The 21,088-nt window shown below is 41.6% G+C and overlaps 1 protein-coding gene and 1 long non-coding RNA gene across 2 annotated transcripts in view; both read left to right on the top strand.

Annotated features, from left to right (window-relative positions):
- cpt1a2b (carnitine palmitoyltransferase 1A2b) overlaps window positions 1-21,088 on the top strand; it is a 62,487-nt gene that overhangs the window by 29,691 nt on the left and 11,708 nt on the right. The window contains exons 11-14 of the mRNA XM_040037212.1: window positions 2,038-2,226; window positions 5,407-5,512; window positions 8,323-8,439; window positions 20,867-21,031. Of these exons, the coding sequence (XP_039893146.1) occupies window positions 2,038-2,226; window positions 5,407-5,512; window positions 8,323-8,439; window positions 20,867-21,031 (577 nt within the window). The remainder of the gene's footprint in view (window positions 1-2,037; window positions 2,227-5,406; window positions 5,513-8,322; window positions 8,440-20,866; window positions 21,032-21,088) is intronic.
- On the top strand, window positions 5,519-6,247 carry LOC120736883. The gene is made up of 2 exons (XR_005696632.1): window positions 5,519-6,074; window positions 6,150-6,247. It is a non-coding gene; the product is annotated as an uncharacterized LOC120736883 (long non-coding RNA).

Here is a 21,088-nt window from a genome sequence, read left to right as displayed (position 1 = left end):
CCCTCAATCACACACCCCCACTCCCCTCCCTCCAGAATTCCCAGATAACGACCCAATTTACATATGAATGACTAGACAATTTAGCTTCCACTTGGCTGAAGCTAAAGCCTAGCTAAAAGCCTACCAGCCATTTGGCTGCTCTCGGGTTTTATAGGTAGAAAGGTAGAAGCCTGGGGGATGCTAGTGCTAGGGGGCGGGCCCCACACTTTGGGAAGGTCTGAGTTATACAATGGACTTAATGTGTAGACTCAGCTTTCATTTGAGAGTACCCAGTTTTAAGTTTGAGTTTTGAGTTTTCAGCTCCTTAACATGTGCCACCCTCCGCCAAGTTAGATCTTCCAAATGCAAGCAACGTTCTGTGAACTAACAACGTGCGGTCAAAAGAGCTCTCCATGCACGGGAAACATGCCATCCTTAAGCTGCTAAAACAGAAAAAACTATGCAAGAATTTGCTATAACGTTAGAAGTGGCAAAATCTACAGTTTGGTACTTCCTGAGAGGGAAAAAAAAAGCACTGCTAAATTCAGCAACGCAAAAAGACCCGGACGCCCACGGAAGACAACTATGGTTGATCCAAGAGTCATTTCCATGGTTATGAGAAACCGCTTCACAAAAGCCAACCAAGTGAACAACACTTTCCCGGAGGTACGCGTATCGATATCAGAGTCTACCATAAAGAGAAGACTGCATGAAAGTAAAGCCTCAAGAATAGATTGGAAAACTCCAAAGCACACAGCATCATCTATAAAACTGCGTGATGGTTTGGGCTTGCTGATGAAGAAAAGAAATGTAGGGATCAGCTCTTCAAGTTTATGCATGTTTGTATTTGTAATGTCTGTTGTACACACATGTCTAGATTTTTTTCCTAAGATGTAGAAGCATAACAAAAACAAAACCAAGAAGGAGAGAGTGCAAAAGCTAACGTGTATCAGCAAATGGATTGTTAGGATCCTACGAGACATGGTGTTGTGATAGGATGCTGAATTTTGGCAAACCCAACTCATGATTGTGAAGGAAATGAGGACATGTGCCTTTGTTCAGTCATAGCCTATGTGTGTTTGTGCTGGCAATCATGAGAAATAAGTGTGCTGGTGAACTGTTTGCCTTTGACATGTGAAAAAAAAAAAAAACCACACGAAACACCCACATGTCAGTGTGTTGTTTCTTAATGCCCTCACTGATAGAAATCTATGCATACTGATTTTCTTTGAAAAGCTCACATGATTTAACTTTCAATTGCACTTTTCTCCAAAGGCCATTAAGACTTGGCATATATGCACGTCTCCCTCTCTTCAGGATTCCCTGTTGTGATTAAAGCTAAATATTGTTGCGTGTGTTAAATCTGTTTTAGACTGGGTGTCTTTAGCAGGCGCTCCCATCCTGTTACTAGTCTCGTGCTGGTTTGTTTTCTGGTATGATCAGTATTGTGCATAATTAACAAAAAGATGGAAATGACATCAGAACTACAGTCTGGATATTGTGCTGCCTGCACATTATGCATGGCTTAAAGCAAACAAAGTGTGAAAAGTGCCACCAACGTGCTTAGCAGGAACAGTCCAATGAGCCTTTGCATTAATGGCCCGTCCGTCAAGCTGTGTGTATTACTAAAGTAGTGAGCCGACCAGCAACTCGGACACAGTACGAGATCTTAGAAAACATCACTGGGCTTTTGTCCAAGAACTGTCATCTGATTTTGACATTTGCATCACATGCTGATGTCTTTGACTGTGTGGAAACTTTGTTGGAAGCTTCAGTCTGCTTGATGGAAACAGTAGTTTGATGTTTTGTGAGTTTTCAGATTGTTTTAAGTTATCTTAGAGTGGACTAAGTACTTGAGAAGGATGCAGTGTTTAGTGAAGTACGTTTTCTCATGATTGTTATGGAGCGTCTGCAGTTTCCGCTGAGTTGAGCCTTCTGTGAACTTTCTCCACTTCCGAGGCTCTTTTAGTACTTTGTTTTAGGACAATTGTGCAAAAAGACTTGCTGACCCGTGAGCAAAACAATGATTTATAATATATACATGTCATGTCCTCCCAGAATCCCTTGGGCTCAGATGAGGAAGCAGTACTTCAGCTCTGGGGTCAACAAGAGATCGCTGGATACCATTGAGAGGGCGGCGTTCTTTGTAACCTTGGACGACGAGGAGCAAGGCATGAGGGGAGATGACCCAGAGGGGAACTTGGACAGCTACGCCAAGTCTCTGCTTCATGGGAAATGTTATGACAGGTGAGGAGGTCACCAAGGAACCTGTGTGGGTGGTGTTTATGAACCTGGTATATGTAAAACTGTGTGTAGTGACTTCTGTCTTAATTCAAGAGCCCAACTGCAGTGAGCATTGTATAAAAATTGGAAAGTGAAGGTAGATTTGTAGCATTATTTGGTTCATCATGGAGACAAAAGATACTTCATCACATCACCACTTCGAGTAGAATACATACCCAAGGGAATGCTCTGGGAATGCTGTGGCAACTGATCGCTTCATAGTCCGTCCATGTAAGAATGATGTAATGTGATGCTGATGTTTTCCACATAGGAAAAATGATCTTTATCTCCATGCATATAAGATCTTGGCTAATCGTGGTCCATCTTATTGTAAAGACCTGAAAGTACCATGTTACTCCAAACAAGTACTTCACTCAGTGCCTCCGAGGATATTTAAAAGTAGGATGAGGTAGCACCTTCAGCCTTTAGGCCCCTCTTCAGCTCCAAGTTTGGATTAGTGAGACGGAGACTTTCTCTGCATTTAAGATTAGGTTTAAACTTTCCATTTTTATAAAGCATATAGTTAGGGCTGAGTCACATGACCCTTAACACCCCATGCCTTAGTTGCAGGGGGAGAGTGTTCCCACTGTTGCCAAGTGCTAGCTCATAAGCTCATATCATTGGACTTTCTTGTAGGGGGTTTCCCTCGCAGTATAAAGTGCCACGAGGTGACTGTTGTTTTGATTTGGACACTTAATAGGGACAAATTTGATAAATACTGCAAAAAATGGACTGAATTTACTAAACTATTGAGCTCAGATTGTAAGAGTGGACGAGTACTCCACACGCATGCCTGCACACACACCAAACATCTCCACCTCTGCTAGACACTTTTTATGCTTTGTTTTGGTGTCTTTTGTCAGTTCATTCAATCGTGTCAAAAACAAACTGGTTAGCGTGGCAAGATTTGTACATAATAATGGCTGGTTTCACCTGAAATACCAACAGAGTAGTACACAGGATGGCAGGAGATTAGTGAAGTGAAACAAAAATATAGTAATCAGTAGAGCAGGGCGATAAGACCAAAAATATTTATCACGATATACATTTGAAAATTTGTGATAACGATATAACTGACGATATAATTGACACGAGACAAAATACTTTACAACTCCACAACTTTGATGGGTTTTTTTTGCACTAATAATGTATTTTCACTTAAACAAGCAGCTGTTTTTTATCTGCATTAAAGTTATATAAAAATTTAACAGTGCAAATTCCTGTCTGACAGTTTAACCAAAAGGCATTTCCAGTGGAAACTGGCCGACATATCCTCAGTTATAACCATGATATAACATCCACAAAATTAAAAGAGGTTATACACACACAACGCCCTGGTAATATTATGTTCGAAAGCACAGTATGTATCACTGTAACGCTCCGACAATCCATCAAGCGGTGCGGCTTCGTAGCTTAGCAAAGTCGTACTAAAACATTTGACAGAATTTTCAAGCGCCGTGTTACGTGAAATCGTTTCGAGGGTCAGTAAACACAACCAGAGTTTCATACATAAGGCACACGGGATTATAAGGGGCTCTGTCGATTTTCTGAAAAATCTAAGGATTGATTTTAAGTGTGCCGCATTTTCCAAAAATCAGGGTAATAACAACGGCCCGCTAGCATGCGCTACCAAAAATAGTGCTTTGTTGTGTATCTGACAGACGAAAGCTGAACCAGTTCCACACCAGTGAAGCTGCAGCATTTTTACAAACCAATTCTGGTTCATCCGTTTCATTTAATGATCCACTTTCGCCCTCCTCATTCTGCGTCGCCGCCATGTGCGTATGTAAACAAAGGCACTGTGCATGCGTGTTTTACCCATATTCTATCGCAATATTTCATTTTCCTATCGTTGCCCAACATTACACCGGTATTACCGTGACACGGTATGATATAGCCCAGCCCTAGTAATCAGTTTCTAATGTTTAGCTTTTGTTGTCTTATGACAGATGCTGACAGCTGCTATGTGTATCTAGTCATCTTTCTTACAAAACGGTGTAAACGTGATTTAAGCTGCTCAGTGAGTCACACCTGGCAAAAAACTGAACATGGAACATGGCTTTCCCTAAAATACAACCAGAGGGGTGTGGACGCAAAAATGTTTTTTCTTTGGTTTTGATCCTCAGACTGCTGCATGTTTTCCATGTGGCACATGCGCACACAAGCAGCCACACGCACTGTGGAGATGGTGCTCTAAACTTACTGCCATCTTCAAAAAGAGTTCGATACAGATGAGCTTTCATGTGGCCTGTTCTGCTGAAAGTAGCCGATAGAAGATAAGAGCACTGGTGATAAATGCTTTGTGTGTACTAAGGAGCCCAAAGTGCCCCACAAAGAAATCTGCATGATGCATTTGGAACATTCTTTTGGATCTTGAATTTATCATGTTCTGCACTTCCTGTTGCTCGTGGCTGTAACCAGTGATTGCTATCATTGTGAATTTGTTACTTATATACAACCAAGATAATGACGACTTTATTTGTCCCAGAAGTTGCAAAGTCATTGTGTCACAGCAGTTAAAATGGAGATGATGCTAACAGTAATAATTACATCTCTGGAGAATAAATGTGCATTACTAGGAGTTCAGGACTGAGGTCACAGAAACATTCCTCCGCAGCAACATGTCTGTGATTACTCCACTTCTCACAGGCCTCAGGCTGCCAAGGATTCTCCTTTGGTATGTGATGGTGACAAAAACCACTGTCAGACATGTAAAAATAAAGGATTGTGATGAATCCTTTATTTAATCCTTTACTTTCTTCATTGAAATTCAGCTACAGACACCAAACAAACACCTGAGGCTGATCCGGACTCCACACAGGAAACCTTGACAGAAAGGATTGACAGATTTAAAGCTTTCTGTGCGGGGGATGGTGCGTGGAGCAGTTTGTCTCGCAGGGTAGTCGTCTAAACTACATGCGTTTTAAGAATACAAGGAAAAATAAGATGCATGGATATCTGCATGGCATCGGTATCATTGTTGTTGTGACACTGGTTATAGACCTGCCCTGTTCCAATCTGTTTTGTCTGGTCTAAAGCCAGGATTCTTATTTCTGCATCTGCGACTCGACTCGGGTGTCAACCTTTACACAAGCTGTGGCAACACGCATCTCCTTTTATGCTTTATCTTCTCTCCTCTCCCAGGTGGTTTGATAAATCCTTCTCCGTTGTGATCTACAAGAATGGGAAGAATGGGCTGAATGCAGAGCACTCCTGGGCTGATGCACCAACTGTAGCGCACCTTTGGGAGGTGATCCTTGGTCTTATTTCTGAATTTGTGCTGACATGCATTTATCACACAGGGATGGCACAGCTGCAAGTTGAAAGTTCCAGATGGAGCCAGTTCCAGGAACTGGCTGTGTTAAAAGAATCTGATTGTGTTACAGTATTATCTTAGAAAGCACAGCAAAGAGGAAGTGACACTTACAGGGACACAATCAGACTTGAACTAATGGCCTTCAACACCCACCATTTTTACCACAGTGAGATAAAAGCAAGACTAAAACATGCTATCTGATAATATTAGCAGCATTTATTAATTTGACTTGATATAAGAAGCAAAACTACTAAGACTGCAGAAATCTGTGTTTCAGTTACATGATGATGTTTAAGAATGAATATTTCTAACCCTGGGTTAGAAGAGAGGAGAGCAGAGATTATCTTTAGGCAGCAGTATGGTTTCACGCTGAGAAAGAGCACCTTAAACTGCATGTTTGATGGTGGATGGTGGAGAATGTCAGAAGGAGCTGCACTGAGAAAGCGTATGATGGGGTGCCAAAAGAGGAATTTTCATTGGACAGATTTAGAAATGAGTACGTCAGAGGAACCGCTTGGGTCGAGCATTTTGGAGGAAAGGTTGAGATGCTTTGGACATGTGCAGGGGAGAGATGGTGGATATATCAGATATAAGCAATGTTCCCTCTAAGCTACCCTCTGATTGCGCACTGCTGACACGTCTCTGCGCACAGAAAATCTGCGTTGCGCACAAAAAAAAATCTAACCTGAACTGAAATCAAAGTTAAAACTTTAACAATCCTGTTTTGCAGTGTTAGTCAGTGACTGGCTGCTCCTGTATGGGATTAGAACGATGCCACCTTATCCCACAGTCCAGCCAATAATGCGATTCACATTCGTATATACGCAGCTAATCAACGTCGCTGACAGGCTATGACAGCGTCCTTATGTGCGACACCGGTGTTTTAGCTGGCAAAGCGGCTGATGTGGAGTGAAGCCACGTTAATGACAACGTGTACAACCATTGGAGATGTGAGCAGGACAGACGGAACAACTGACGGGAAAAGTTTGGACTTTATACCAGTTTTTAAATTGTGTTGATCGGCCACGTAAAACCAGAGTTATGATAAAATATCTGCAATGTTTGTTTTCTTCCTGAATACTGTCGTTGTTTATATTTACTGCGGGAAGAAACGGTAAAAACGGCGTTTTATAAGGAAAACGCTCGAAAGCCTGTGAGCAAAAACAAAAACAACCTTTCCTATTGGTGGAAAAATGTACCATGTCGACCAATCAAAACATGATATAGCAACATGTTGTTTAGGGAGGGGGAAGTTTTAGGAGTGACGGCGGTGTTTTGAGATTTAACAGATTTGTGACGTTTAGCACAAATCTTGTGTAGTTAGTGTGTAGTTAGTGTGTAGTTAGTGTGTAGTGTAGTCAATAGTTTTGTTGTGTGTGTCAGAACAATGAGGCGCCTGCTGAGTGTTACAGGTGTTACAGCAGTGACACATCTGCTGCTGTCAGGCCTGCAGGTATCAGGCTGCTGTTCTCCTTCATCTCATAGTGGACAGAAATTATTTTTTTGGAGCGGCACAAATAATTTGTGTGGCATCAGATTTGATGCAGAACAGCTGATTGTTCTGTAAATAGTTTGAAATGTTTATTTAAAAAAACGCCTTGGCTGCATTTTTAGGTAATGTTTTCAAAATTGGAGTTAAAGTTATTTTTACTTCCAATAGTGTTAACATGCTACACAGGACATGAAGAAGATTTGTAAGTGGGCTAAAGCAGTTAATTAAAAGTCGTCTAACATAAATGTAAATGCTGTAATTTGATTATTTTAATAAACCATGTAACTTGGATGGATTCGATGCCGGCGTGACCACAGTGCACACATCTGCTGTCGCTCACAGTGGTCCAAGAGACGCTCAGGGAGTTTGTGTGTTCGGTCACACACATGAAAAATTAGAGGGAACATTGAATATAGGATGTTAAATATGGAGCTGCCAGTCAGGAGGAGAAGAGGAGGACCTCAGAGGAGCTTCATGGATGTAGTGAAAGGAGGACGTGCAGACGGTTGGTGTGCTGGAATAGAGAGGGTTAGCTGCAGCCAATGATCCGGGCAGCTGAAACGAATAGAGTGCATTCATGTGTATATCACATACACATGAATGCATCATGTTTGTCTGAGCTCATTTTAAATATTCTACTTTAAGTAGCTTCTTCTTTTGGCCAGTGATAAAGAAATATTCGATCCTTGAGTTCATTTGTTAAGCTTTGATGTTGCCAGCTAGCCTTAATTATGCACAAGGGTCTTACCATTGTTATCTGGTTTAGTCTGAAAATCCAAAAAATCTAGACTTTCTGTAGTTTCCTGTCTATAAAAGGTTTCCAAATGTTGCGCTGTTGATTCTGGCTTAATAAGTCCAGCTTGTCACAGATTTTGTGGTTTGTTTGATGCAGTGTTGCAAACCTAACTCTGCTTTTTAGAGAGAACAGACTTCCTCCTGGCAACTTTTCCAAAAATTAGTTCCGTCTTTTTGTAATTGGGCTGTCATGAAATGTAACATTTAATGTTAACCAATTTAACTGATTAACAATTGTAGATAATCAGTTAATCAAGTGCATTAGCAGCAACTTAAAAAATGCTTATGCTGAGTTTTCAAGCACTCATCATCTCTCTTGTATTTTTGTCATCCATTAAAAAAAACAAAAACTTTTTCCCCCCTTTTATAATAGGGTACATTTTTGCAAGTATGGCTGTGCTAACTCTCATACTAAATCTCAATAATCTTTTCCTTCACTATTATTTTTTTCCTCCAGTACACGCTGGCCACAGATGCCTTCCAGCTAGGCTACACTGAGGACGGCCACTGTAAAGGTGATGTGGAGCCTTCTCTACCCCAACCTCAGAGACTTGTCTGGAACATCCCGGCAGAGGTAGGAATGCTGGGCAAGATGTGTGTGTCTGATTAGTGTGAAACTGCCCTCACTTGTCTCAAGATAGGGCAAAGTAACTCGCTAGAATCTCGTGTGTATATACGATGTATGCATGTAGTCTTGACACCATGTTAGACCATCTTGCCCTTACAGACTCTAGTCTGATGTACATCAGATGTGATTTAAGTCTCACTGTTTAGTCTGTGAAGGTTCTCCGTCATGCAGGTGATCGTAGTCTAAGGAGCTTGGAAAAAAAGGCATCTGAACTTCTTAAAGTTACTTGAAGACGTTTCACCTCTTATCTGAGAAGCTTTCAGTTTTAGGGTCAAATGGTGGAGTGTCTCCCCAAGAGGGTCATAAACCCCCCGTTGATCCTCTACCTTATCGCACAAGTCAAGGTGTGAAAATAGGTGTAGGTCACAGTCAGCCAGGGTTTCGGGTGAGCTCACTGTGAAACCTAGCCGCACCCCATCATATGATTTCCTGAAGTCAAAAGGCCCAGGGTGTGAGTGGGCATTAAGGCGTCTGGGAAATGATCTCGAAACTGGATTATAGAGACACAGTTGGTGTCGTAAGCCAGCGCCTCTGTTCAAAGATGGTCGTTCACAGTGGACATAGATGGTTTCTATGAAATTGAATGTCTTTCCATTTGGAACAGTCCTGGGTTGGCTTTGGCATTTCTTGATCATGTTCCGTTCTTCTCTGCAGCGTTTTTGTGTTGAAGAATATTATCCTGAAATCTGTAAGGGATTTTTTTTGCATTTTTTTTCACTTGCAGTCAGATTACCAGGTGGTGGTTAACCAGTCTCTAGGCCTGCGTGACTGAGACCTTGGCTGACAGCGAGAGCACTGTCAGAGTATAAGACCAGCTCCGCAGTTTGAGGGGTGAATTTTAATTCTATCCCACAGCATTAACTGATGGTGCAATTAATGACCCCATCTTCCTCATCAGGATTTGAGTGAAACTATTCTAAACTATAACTTTCACTGTCACTGAAGCGAGTTATAATTGAACTGGGAGATTTCCTACTGCTTTCCAGTCAGGTCATCAGGGAGAGCAGGCAAACTTCACACAGGAACAGTTTGAGGTTTCAACCACAAACCTAACTACTCTATTCTACTGATATGCTAATAATTGTGTTAGCATGGGTTCGTTTCCAGTTCAACTGTCACTTTGCATTTTGAGAAAGAGTTCCGGTCTCACTCCCAAACCGTCTAAGCTGTAAGGTTACGTCCACAGCAGAAGCTTTTTAGCTCAAAATGATACTTGTCATGGTGCTAAATGCTGTCAACAGGGTGGGAGGAAGGCAGGTGCAGTTCAGCAGTGAGGGCTCAAGGGTCGCGAAGTATCGAACAACTCTGCTGCCCTCTTTCCTTGAGCTGTTTTCACTCTGGTTTTCTTTTTTGTTTTTATGAACTTTGTTCAAGTTTCTCCATGCTAGCATTAAAACAGTGTTTCTGTACTGCTCCCTCTGCCTTTGCAAGTGTTGGAATAAAGTAAAAGATATTGTGGGCCGTGGCAACACTCACAGCTATGACAATGTCAATTGGTGTCAGTGGAAGCGGAAACAATTGAAGGATTTCAGACGCCAGTAAGCCTTCTTCTGTAAGACCTGTGGCTCCACTTTGGGACTGCAGCAGTGACTACGTTCATGAGCAACACATAAATCTTCTGTTGGAGAAAAGCTGACGTACATTTTATTCCACAATGTCTCCCCCACCCACTGACATCCTGACAGCAAGCCCATCGCATTATTCAATAGCAGGAGGTGCATGAAACTGCATCCTATTATTTATTTTTAGTGTACAAAGTGCTGCCACGGATGGAAATTAGGACGCACAAAATAATTAGTCTTCAAAACTACTGCAGGTTAAAAGGAACTGAAAACATCGCAGTAAAATGAAAGCATGATGTAACGGGTCTTATCCTTTCCCAGCAACCAATTTGATGTTTAAACAGTAGTAATTCCATTTTATACTCATTGAGATAATAGTTACTGTGTTATCTGCATGTCTTAAAAATCACACACAGACATGGATAAGAACCTCTTCCTGAAGACTTCTGTAAACTCTAAGTAGGTCTTGCTTAACCTGACTTTCAACTAAGTCAGATTGTCTTCTTATAGAAAAATCAACAGTATAAGGAGAGACTGTTCTACTGCGCTGTAGTGCATCGTCCACCTGGCCTAAACGGTATGTTTTTAAAGGAGTTCAGTGACTTTTTATCCTCGACTTCGAAGCTGTCCAGACTGGTTATAGTCGGGGATTTTAATATACGCGTTGATGATGACTCTGACCTCTTTGCCAGAGGTTTCCTCAGCGTCATGGATTCTTTTCATTTTACTCAGCATGTGTCTGGTCCCACACACACCAAAGGACACACACTGGACCTTGTTTTTACTTTAGGTTTAAACATTGATTTTATTTGTACTGAGGACATTTTTATTTCGGACCATCGTTGTTTTCTTTTTAATCTGTCTTTTCATTTGTCCCTCTCTCCTATTCGACGTGTGGTTAGCTCTCGCATCTTAAATTCCTCTACTGCTGTTAAATTTTCCGATGCCTTTAATTTAGTTTTATCTCCTTATAACGATGTTCATTTTTTAACAAATCTTTTTAATAATCATTGTCTTTCTATTTTAGACAATGTTTGTCCTGTCAAAGCTAGACTAGCTCCGGTTTCAAAGTCGTCTCCCTGGATAAATGACAGCATTCGCTTCTTAAAGCGTTGCTGCCATAAGGTTGAGCGTTTATGGAGGAAAACGCGTTTGCATGTCCATCTCCTTCATTTAAAGGACCTTTTAGTCTCTTTTAACACTTCAGTTCGAGATGCGAGGGCGTCCTATTTCTCAGACTTAGTGTCTAAGAGCAGAGGTAACCCTAAGGTACTATTCGACACCATTAGTGATATTGTTGCTCCTGCTCCACATGCTGTCCCAATTTCATCAAATGAAGATTGTGAAAAATTTCTTTCTTTCTTCGTTGAAAAAGTCAGTAACGTGAGGAACAGTTTCTCTCCTTCTGTGTCTCTCTTGTCTGCTCCAACTCAAGCTAGGCCTGTAATTTTAGAAAGATTTTTACCTGCGTCCTTACCTGAGCTGGTCAAGTTAGTTAATTCGATGAAAGCATCCTCCTGCTCTCTTGATATTTTACCTGGATCTTTGTTTAAAAATGTCTTTCAGTCTGTTGGTCCCTGTGTGCTCACAATTATCAATACCTCACTGGTTTCTGGTCAGGTCCCTGTTTATTGGAAGAATGCTGTTATTCACCCACTGTTAAAAAAAACCTAAGCTTGATGCTTCTCTTCTTAGTAGCTACAGACCGATTTCAAAATTACCGTTCATTGCTAAGATTTTAGAAAAGGTTGTGGCTAAGCAGCTTACAGCTGTTCTAGATGAATACAGCATTCTGGATAAATTCCAATCTGGCTTTCGTAGAGCTCACTCTACTGAAACTACACTTCTTAAAGTCTCCAACGACATTTTGATGAGATGCAGGAGAATGCTCCGTTCTGTTGATGTTGGACCTGACCTTCGCCTTTGATACTGTGGACCATCATATTCTGCTAGATCGGCTGAGACACTGGGTGGGTATATCGGGCTGCTTTGGACTGGTTTGAATCCTATTTGCATGAACAATCCTTTTCTGTGGCTACCTCTAAGTACACTTTTCTTGCCTATGGTGTGCCACAAGGTTCAGTTTTGGGGCCTTTATTGCTCTTACTGTATTTACTTCCTCTTCAACACTTATTGAGCACTTTTAAGGACATTTTGTATCACTGCTATGCAGGTGATATTCAGTTATATATCTCCTTTAAGCCCCATGATGTTTCCAAGCTACAGATTTTACATAAGTGCATAGACTCCATTAGAGGTTGGATGGCTGGAAACAAGGGCTGCACGATTTTGCATAAAATGAGAATCACGATTTTTTGGCTTAGAATTGAGATCACGATTCTCTCACGATTTTCTTTTCCAATATAAATATTTATTGCACTTATTAACTGCACATCAACTTCGTAACAGTTGAGACTGAACATAAAAACAATAAATAAACATAAAAACAACAAATGTCTCACATTTTGTCGTTGCCGCAAAATGTTGTACTGCTTGAAATTCCGTCTCCACCGTTGCTCGACGCTGCGTGTATAGAGCAGGTAGTGCAACAATAGAAAAATAGTTGCGGGACGGCACTGTGTAGCGTTTGTCTAGGGTGTTGATCATTTTCCTAAATCCCTCGTTTTGCACAGTGTTGATGGGAGCCATATCTTTGGTCAGGTGATAAGTGATAGCCTCCGTAATTTCTTTGTGCCTGTGGGAGTTCGACGTGTATAGGGAAGCGCTGTATAAGGTTCCCGTTATTGATGTTTGGGTGGTTGACCGGGACGGATTTTCTCCTGTCACTTTCTTGGCCTTTACAGCTTCGTCATCTCTCACGTGCTCTCCGTTGTTTTTCCCTGCCAGCTGACTTCTGTATCACGTGGTATAAGGCTCCGCCCTTGTCATTTGTTGAGCAGGAAGAGTGAGCGCTTGTTTTCATGCAGCTTATGTCCCGGATCAAGATGCGGTACAATCGTCATCTTTTTTTTTTTTTTTTTTTTTTTTAAATCGTTGTCATTTGGAAATGAGATCGCACATAAGTATGAATCGAGGTCGCGATTTTCTAACGATTAATTGTGCAGCCCTACTGGAAACTTTCTTCAACTAAATGAGGAAAAGACTGAAGTTTTTGTTTGTGCTCCTAAAAAGTGTTGTACGGGGTGTCTGTAGCTCAGGTGGCAGAGCAGGTCGGCCACTAATCCGAAGGTCGGTGGTTTGATCCCAGGCTGCCTCCTGGCTGCATGCCAACTATCCTTGGGCAAGATACTAACCCCGTGTTTGCCTGCTGGTGGTGGTCAGAGGGCCCGGTGGCGCCAGTGTCCGGCAGCCTCGCCTCTGTCAGTGCGCCCCAGGGCAGCTGTGGCCGCAATGTAGCTTGCTATCACCAGTGTGTGAATGTGTGTGTGAATGTGTGTGTGAATGACTGAATGTAGTGTGAAGCGCTTTGGGGTCCTTAGGGACTAGAAAAGCGCTATACAAATGCAGGCCATTTACCTAGTGTTATGGAAAACTTGGGTCCACTTGCTACATTTGCCAAACCGTCTATCAGGAGCCTTGGTGTTACTATTGACTCAGCTCTGACTTTGGATCCTCATGTAAAATCTTTGGTTCGCTCCTGTTTTTATCACTTGAGAAACATTGCTAAGCTGAGTCCCATTGCTCCGAATTAGAAATTGTCATTCATGCATTTGTTTCATCTCGTCTGGATTATTGTAATTCTTTGTTTACTTGTTTATGTAAAGCCTCTTTGGAGCGTCTGCAAGTTGTTCAGAACGCTGCTGCAAAGCTTCTGACCAAGTACTCCAAGTCCTCCCATGTCACACCCCTGCTGATTCAGCTGCACTGGCTCCCCGTTAAATTCAGAATCCACTTTAAGGTTTTGACCTTGACTTTCAGGGCTCTGCATAGACAAGCACCTACATATATAAGTGAAATTTTACATCCATACATTCCCAGCAGGTCCCTGAGGTCATGTGACCAGGGCTTGAGAGAGAGAGAGAGAGAGAGAGAGAGACGCTTAATGTGCCTTATAAGCCGGTGTGCCTTATGGTCCAAAAAATACGGTAGCTCCAACCGATTTCACACAACACGCAGTTGTTTTTGAAACATTAATGCGAGTCTGTGGGTCTTTTAGTCTACTCATAACATTAGTGTGATATTAGTGATACATTAGTGTTATTAGTTCTGCAGTGGCGTCTTCCCATTTAGTGCATAAAATCTGTTGATTGTGCACTAGAATAGACTGCAGCACAAGAGGGTCCAGTGTTTTATGGAAGATGTGTTAATCATTTAGTGCCACACTACATGTGCTCACGTGCACAAAGCTCAGAGGCAAGGGATAAGGGCAGCTGACTAGATTGGCTAAAAGTTGTTCTTCTTGGTGATTAAGGGTGTAGACAGATGTTATTCGTTCATTTTATTTTTAAAGTTTTTAACTTTTTTGGTTGTTTTTTTTTGTTTTGTCTTTTGAGAAATGCTCTGATTGCAGGTTGAATCTTATTCATTCATCCACAAAGTGCACAGTCAACTAGACAAAGGGAGGAAAAGATTAAAAATACAGTGGTTAATAGCCACAGCATTTGGTGAGGAATGTGTCACGTTTGTATGGTACAGTACATGTCTAATTGGTTTTCTGTATTTGTATTGGTTAGTGGAAATGTTTGTCAAGAACACTCATGCTCTCATTCTGGGGACTGAGGTGTTTTCCTATAATGGAAAAATCCCACTGAAGCCAAATAAGCGTGAGGAAACAGGCGGGGATTTTCTTCATCTCCCTTTCACAACACAATACCACCAGCCTAGACAACTTAAAGTGTGTTTTTCTGTGGTAGCGGCAGCTTGTACATAATATTTGAGCCTTTGCCTGGAATTTTGGTTTCGTTTTGGATATGAAAAGTATAGTGGTCATGAGTTGGTTTTTGATGATGGATAATTCATAACTTGGTGCAGTCTGCAGTGTCAGTTTTAGTGAAAGCTTTGGGAGTAGGTAGAAATTTAACACTTCCCAAGATCTGCCCCTTATCGGGCTTCCTGCATTCGCATTCGCTATAAAACATCTGCTCATAAACTGTTGGGAAATCAGTTCTTTTTTTATTCCTCGGGCCTCCAGAGATGCACCGGACTCAGTAGTCATTTTCACAAAAACTTTATTCATCTTTATTCATCTTCATTTAAGCATGCATGTTGGGTCTGTGTTTCCACAAGCCCCGCTAATTCTAGAGACTTATTCATCATGATGGTTCACCCTAGATAACACAGTGAAGCCATACAAGGGGGGAGGAAGTTTACCAACATCAAACAGACCTTCACAAGGATGCTCCTGTGATAAAAAACACTACCGCCCCCCTCCCAGAATCTTAAGAATCTGTGGAGGGAAGGACAGAAAGAATTCCTTAAAACAATGTACAAATGGTAAACATAAAAATGACAAACATTTAACAATTGACTCTAACAATGCATCTTCTAGAAGGGAAGACTTGCCAGGCCGTCCCTCTGCAAAATCAAAATCACTCCTTTGTCTGTGAAACAGTTTTGTAGGGGCGACCCTATCATAAAACCCCCACGGTGTGCTGCAAACTGTGTCTGTGTCTATGTGCACGAGCACGTGAGTGCCTGTGTGTGCGCGTACCTGTGTGTATGTGAGTGCAGGTGAGTGTCAGTGTGCGCGTGGATGTGTGGGCGTAACAGTTAAAGCACTATGTGCGTATATCTCTATGTACGTGCCTTCCTGAGGGTCATAAAAGTCCATCTCCCTTCCAAACCAAAGTTATTTAGTTACAAACTTTGAGACTCCCACCCAGGCATGCCCTGAGGAATTTCCACTCAACATTAACCTCTCTTTGTCTCACTTTCACAGTTCAACTGGGGCAGGGTCTCCTAGAAATCTACTCCTAAGCTTATGACACACTCAGGCCTTTTTTTACATCCAGGGCAGCGTCAGTGTCTTTACACTAATTCTATATCCTTCTAACACTTTCCTAAACTCTAAAATAAGCTAAACATTCCTACAATATCCAAGTCAGTAGGGTGAGAACTCAACTGAACACGGCAGATTACTTAATTACAGGGTATACCATAAGTCCAAAGTTTTGTCTCTGGTGGGACATTTCATGTGCTGGGTGAAAGTACAGAGGACAGGGAGCATGCTTTCTTGATAATGCAGTCTTTCCATGAAAGATCCAACAAATGATGACAGAATTCAGTGTTTTCATGTTGTTATTTTCTTGTATTAAGTCACTGGAATATCCCCCGCTCTTACAGTTTCGATCTGCCAAGTTTTGGATTCGGTTTGTGTTATCACTGACTCAGTGGGCGGGCATCTGTAAGGAGTGGAGGAGTGTTTTTAATCTCCTTTAGTCTCCTTTTTTTCCTTCTCTCTCTTCTCCAAATCATTCAACCTCAGTCGTGTCAAATCTCTCTTTTTGCATGAGTGTGTACATATGTTTGTGCTTTGGGTCTTGGCTAACTCTGCATCTGTGCTTTGAATGTATTTCATTCAGACAGTTTAAATAGTCCACAACTGTGTCATTAAATTGTTGTTGGCGCAGGCAACAGGACTCTGTACTTACGCTCACATTTTTATTTTATTTGTTTCATTTTTGTTTTTAGTGTCAGCTAATGTTGATTTGTTGGATGGTTTTCACTAGAAATGAGCAGAACTGGAGCTCAAACAACAGCACTGTGGTGAGGCTGTCATCCAAACTGGTAGCCTGTCTCATCAATCCTGAAATGTATTCAGTGATAAAATGAAATCCTGTGTGTGTGTGCGCACGTGTGTGTGTGTGTGTGTGCGCACGTGTGTGTGCGTGTGCATCCTGCTGGTCCTGGTTATATCCTGGTTATTGATTCCTAGAGAAGTAAGTATTACAAGTAATACAAATGAGTATTCAGTCTTAACTGTCAATTAGAGTATACACCAGCTGTTTGTTTGCCATGTTTGAATTGCACATTGGAAATTGATTTTCCGTGATCTTGCCTGTGTGGATGAGGTTGATTACCCACTCAAGCATACTCTTTCCATGTACAGACATATCTGCGTAGTGAGTAGAGCAGGGCGATATGACCAAAAATATTTATCACGATATACATTTGAAAATTTGCAATAACGATATAACTGATGACATAATTGATACTAGACAAAATTCTTTACAACTCCTCAACTTTATTAGTACAAAAACCCATCAATGTATTTTCACTTAAACAAGCAGCTGTTTTTTATCTGCATTAAAGTTATATAAAAATGTAACAGTGCAAATTCTTTGCTGACAGTTTAACCAAAAGGCGTTTCCAGTGGAAACTGGCCGACATATCCTCAGTATAACCATGTATAATATCCACAAAACTTAAAGAGGTTATACACACACAATACGGTAATATTATGTTGAAGCACAGTATGTATCACTGTAACGCTCCGACAATCCATCAAGCGGTGCGGCTTCGTAGCTTAGCAAAGTCGTACTGAAACATTTGACAGATTTTCGAGCGTCATGTACGTGAAATCGTTTCGAGGTCAGTAAACACAACCAGAGTTCATACATAAGGCACACGGGATTATAAGGGGCTCTGTAGACTTTTCAGAAAAATCAAAGGATTGATTTTAAGTGTGCCGCATTTTCCAAACAACGCTAGCATGCTCTACCAAAAATAGTGCTCTGTTGTGTATCTGACAGACGAAAGCTAAACCAGTTCCACACCAGTGAAGCTGCAGCATTTTTACAAACCAGTTCTGGTTTCATTCAACGATCCGCTTTCGCCCTTCACATTCTCCGTCGCCGAAATGCTTTTTCCGCCATGTGCGTATGAAAACAAAGGCACTGCACATGCGTGTTCTACCCATAACCTATCGCGATATTTCATTTTCTTATCGTTGCCCAACATTACACCGGTATTACTGTGAACGGTATGATATAGCCCAGCCCTAGCTGTGAGCTGAGTCTTGTAACCTTGTAAACCAAAATATCGGAAACGTTTATGTCTGTGCGTCCACAGATGAGTGTGTGTCGTGTGTTTGTTAATGAACCTTTTAATGTGAAGCACTCTGAAAAGCTCTAAGTGGCCTGTGTACTTAGCCATGGTTTTTCTAGTTTTTTTAAAAAATTGCTTCTATATAAAAGTGACCTTGTCTTAACACATACAGTCAGTAAAAAGAGGAAAGACTTGGTTTCTGAAAGAAGCGTAAAGGCTGCTGCTTATTCTTTCCAACATTCACTTGGTCCTCCAACTTCTGGCCTCAACATCATTAAAATCAACAAGAAGCACTTGGAACATAAACTTCTGCCAGAGTGACTCTCTCTCCTGGCAGTATTTACTTTTAAGGAGACAGTGCTGTATTCTGTTGAGTCATTTTGTTTTCTTTTTTTCTTTCAGGAAGTAGAGCAGATAAGGGCATGACAGATGTTTACATGGATTACACAAACATGTAGGAGTATGTCATAGATAATGGGTATTGATATTGTTTTAAATAGATTGTCAGTGGTCTTGTTTTTATTCCATTTTCTAATAATTGCTCCAACAGTCGATCTCTTCTCACCAAACTACTGCCTGTTTGAGATGGGCTTGTGCAGGTGTACAATCTTGTCCCTGGTGTCCTTAGACAGCTCTCTGGTCTTGGCCATGGTGGAGGTTGGAGTCTGACTGTTTGTAGGTGTGGGCAGTAGGGCTGCCACAAACGATTATTTTGATAGTCGACTAGTCACCGATTATTTTTGCGATTAGTCGACTAATCAGATCATCATCCATTGGACGTAAAACGTACAGCTTATTGCACCAGCAGCATCTGCTCTTATATAACTATCATTAGCTTACAGCTTTAAGTGTCTAAGGTATGTGCTAACTAAAAATAATGAAGTTTGCAGATTGTTTCGGTGAAGTTTAATAAACTCCTTGCTATCTATAATATAACGGGACACCGGAGTATATTCTCGAGCATCTCACACTGTGAGCTGGTACCCACGTTCCACCTGAATAGGAATATAAATTCATCCGGTGAGGACAGGAATAGGACTGTAGCTACAGTGGAGTGACCTCGGCACACTGTGGAGTAGGGATGGGTACCGGTGTCATGGCACCGGTTCTGACATAAACGGTAGTAACCAGACCGAAAAGCAGCGCACATTTCGGTGCTTTTTTTTCCTGAGATGTGATACACTTTAGATTCTAGCCAATCATTTTACGTTTCCGAGGATAGTAGGCGGGTCCAGGTACGTACGTTCTTTTAGAGCAGAGCTACAGATTAAAAATGTCCAAGGCGAAGCGGTCAAAAGTCTGGCTGTACTTCACAGCAAAAGATGCAAACTCAGCAGCAACAAGTGCTTTAAGCTGATACTGTGATACTGTCAAAGGAGGTAACACCTCGAATCCGATGAAACACCTGGCGACGCATAGCAGGTTTTTTTTAAAAGCCAAGAAATGCGCTGTATTTGATAGCTTGCTGCGAGACCTCACATCGTGCACATCTACTGCGGGTGTGGTGCCTGTTATCTGACCCGGAGTTAGCAACATCCCCCAAAAACCCAAAGAGGAGAGTCCTGGCCCCTAGCCCTGCCAGTGTAGCAGAAATGATGAGGATGATGATGCAGCAGCAGCCGTTCTTCTCTGCGTGAGTAGCTTAATGTTGTTCGTGTGTAATTTACGTTGAGTAGGCTAACCACGTTATTACATTAATGCATGTAAGGTGAACTAGCAAACACCATCATAGCTACATGCAGCTGTCTTCTTGTTTGATGGCAGATACTCCCTTCACCCTGGCCAAAAAGGCTAAAATGACCAAAGAAAAAGTGGGAAACAGTTAAACATGAGAGGTTTTGGACAAAGTTTGTGTTTTTTCCATTGTTTAAGCACTGCTTCCAGCCAAGAGCGATACCATATATGCCCCATAGCTGCAGAAAAGGCTAACATTGTTATCTTTTTACAAAAACCAGCTGAACATGAGAGGTTTTTGGAACAATTTTGTGTTCTCCATTCTTTAAGCACCGGTTTGAGCACCGTTTGAGCACCGGCACCGTTTCAAAAGTACCGATTTGGCACCGGTATCGGATAAAACCTAAACGATACCCATCCCTACTGTGGAGTCAAGTAGGCGTTGCTTTGTCTTGTAATTCATCTACAGAAGAAAATGTACAAAGATGGAAGTTAGCATTGGACCAACTGATGTCAAAGACTCTGCAGATATCACTGTACATCTCAACCTGTCACACTAATCTTAAACAAGGGTGAAACTGACAAAGTACTGTTATTTTTCTTTCTGTGACTGTATTGTATTAATTTTTGGTAAACCACTGAAAAAAAAAATCAGCACCGATTTCAACAGGCCCACATTTTGGAATAACAGATGTGTTATATGTGGCCTCATAAAAGGAAGTCCAGGTTTGTGCACATTGGCAGAAGTGGAGGAAAGAGAGTAAGTGCCTCTTTCAAACAGAAGTCTACGATGACCGGGATGACTGAGAACTTTCAGACACATCTCATAATATCTTAACAATTTTGGAATTTTTCATTTTGTACAGTTATGGATACAGGCTCTGTTTGACCTCTGCTCACTCCTTGAGTCTTTAGCTTTCACTAGAAATGGACAAAACACCAAACTGCTTCCACCTTTATCTGCTGTTGTCTTTTCACCACTGTAATCTAAAGAAAATTTTTTCTATACAGAATTGGTAAGAAACCAGACTGTACTGGGTTTTTGCTCAAATGTGTGCGTTCTTTTAAAGGGTGTTGCCTTGTATGGCAGCTGTAAACTGATTTGCACAACAACATCTGGGGCTTTTTGACTTTCACTCAAAATCTTGTCACGCAATGCTAATTTTGCAGTGTGATTCTCTGTGTTTCAGGTTCAGGCTCAGGTCAGCAGCTCTCTAGCTGTTGCACAGGCGCTGGCAGATGATGTCGACTGTCACGTGTTTCCATTCAGAGAGTTTGGCAAAGGACGAATCAAGAAATGCCGAGTCAGCCCAGACGCCTTCATCCAGATCAGCTTACAACTGGCATACTACAGGGTACCACACAGTGAAAGACTTCTCAGTTTCCAAACCGAGCCTGCAGCTGAATCTTTA

Source organism: Simochromis diagramma, unplaced genomic scaffold, assembly GCF_900408965.1.
Source record: "Simochromis diagramma unplaced genomic scaffold, fSimDia1.1 OVJJ01000516.1, whole genome shotgun sequence".
In the NCBI taxonomy this organism is placed as follows: Eukaryota; Metazoa; Chordata; class Actinopteri; order Cichliformes; family Cichlidae; genus Simochromis; species Simochromis diagramma.
Note: the sequence above shows the minus strand (reverse complement) of the source record. Positions and strands in the feature narration are given on the sequence as shown.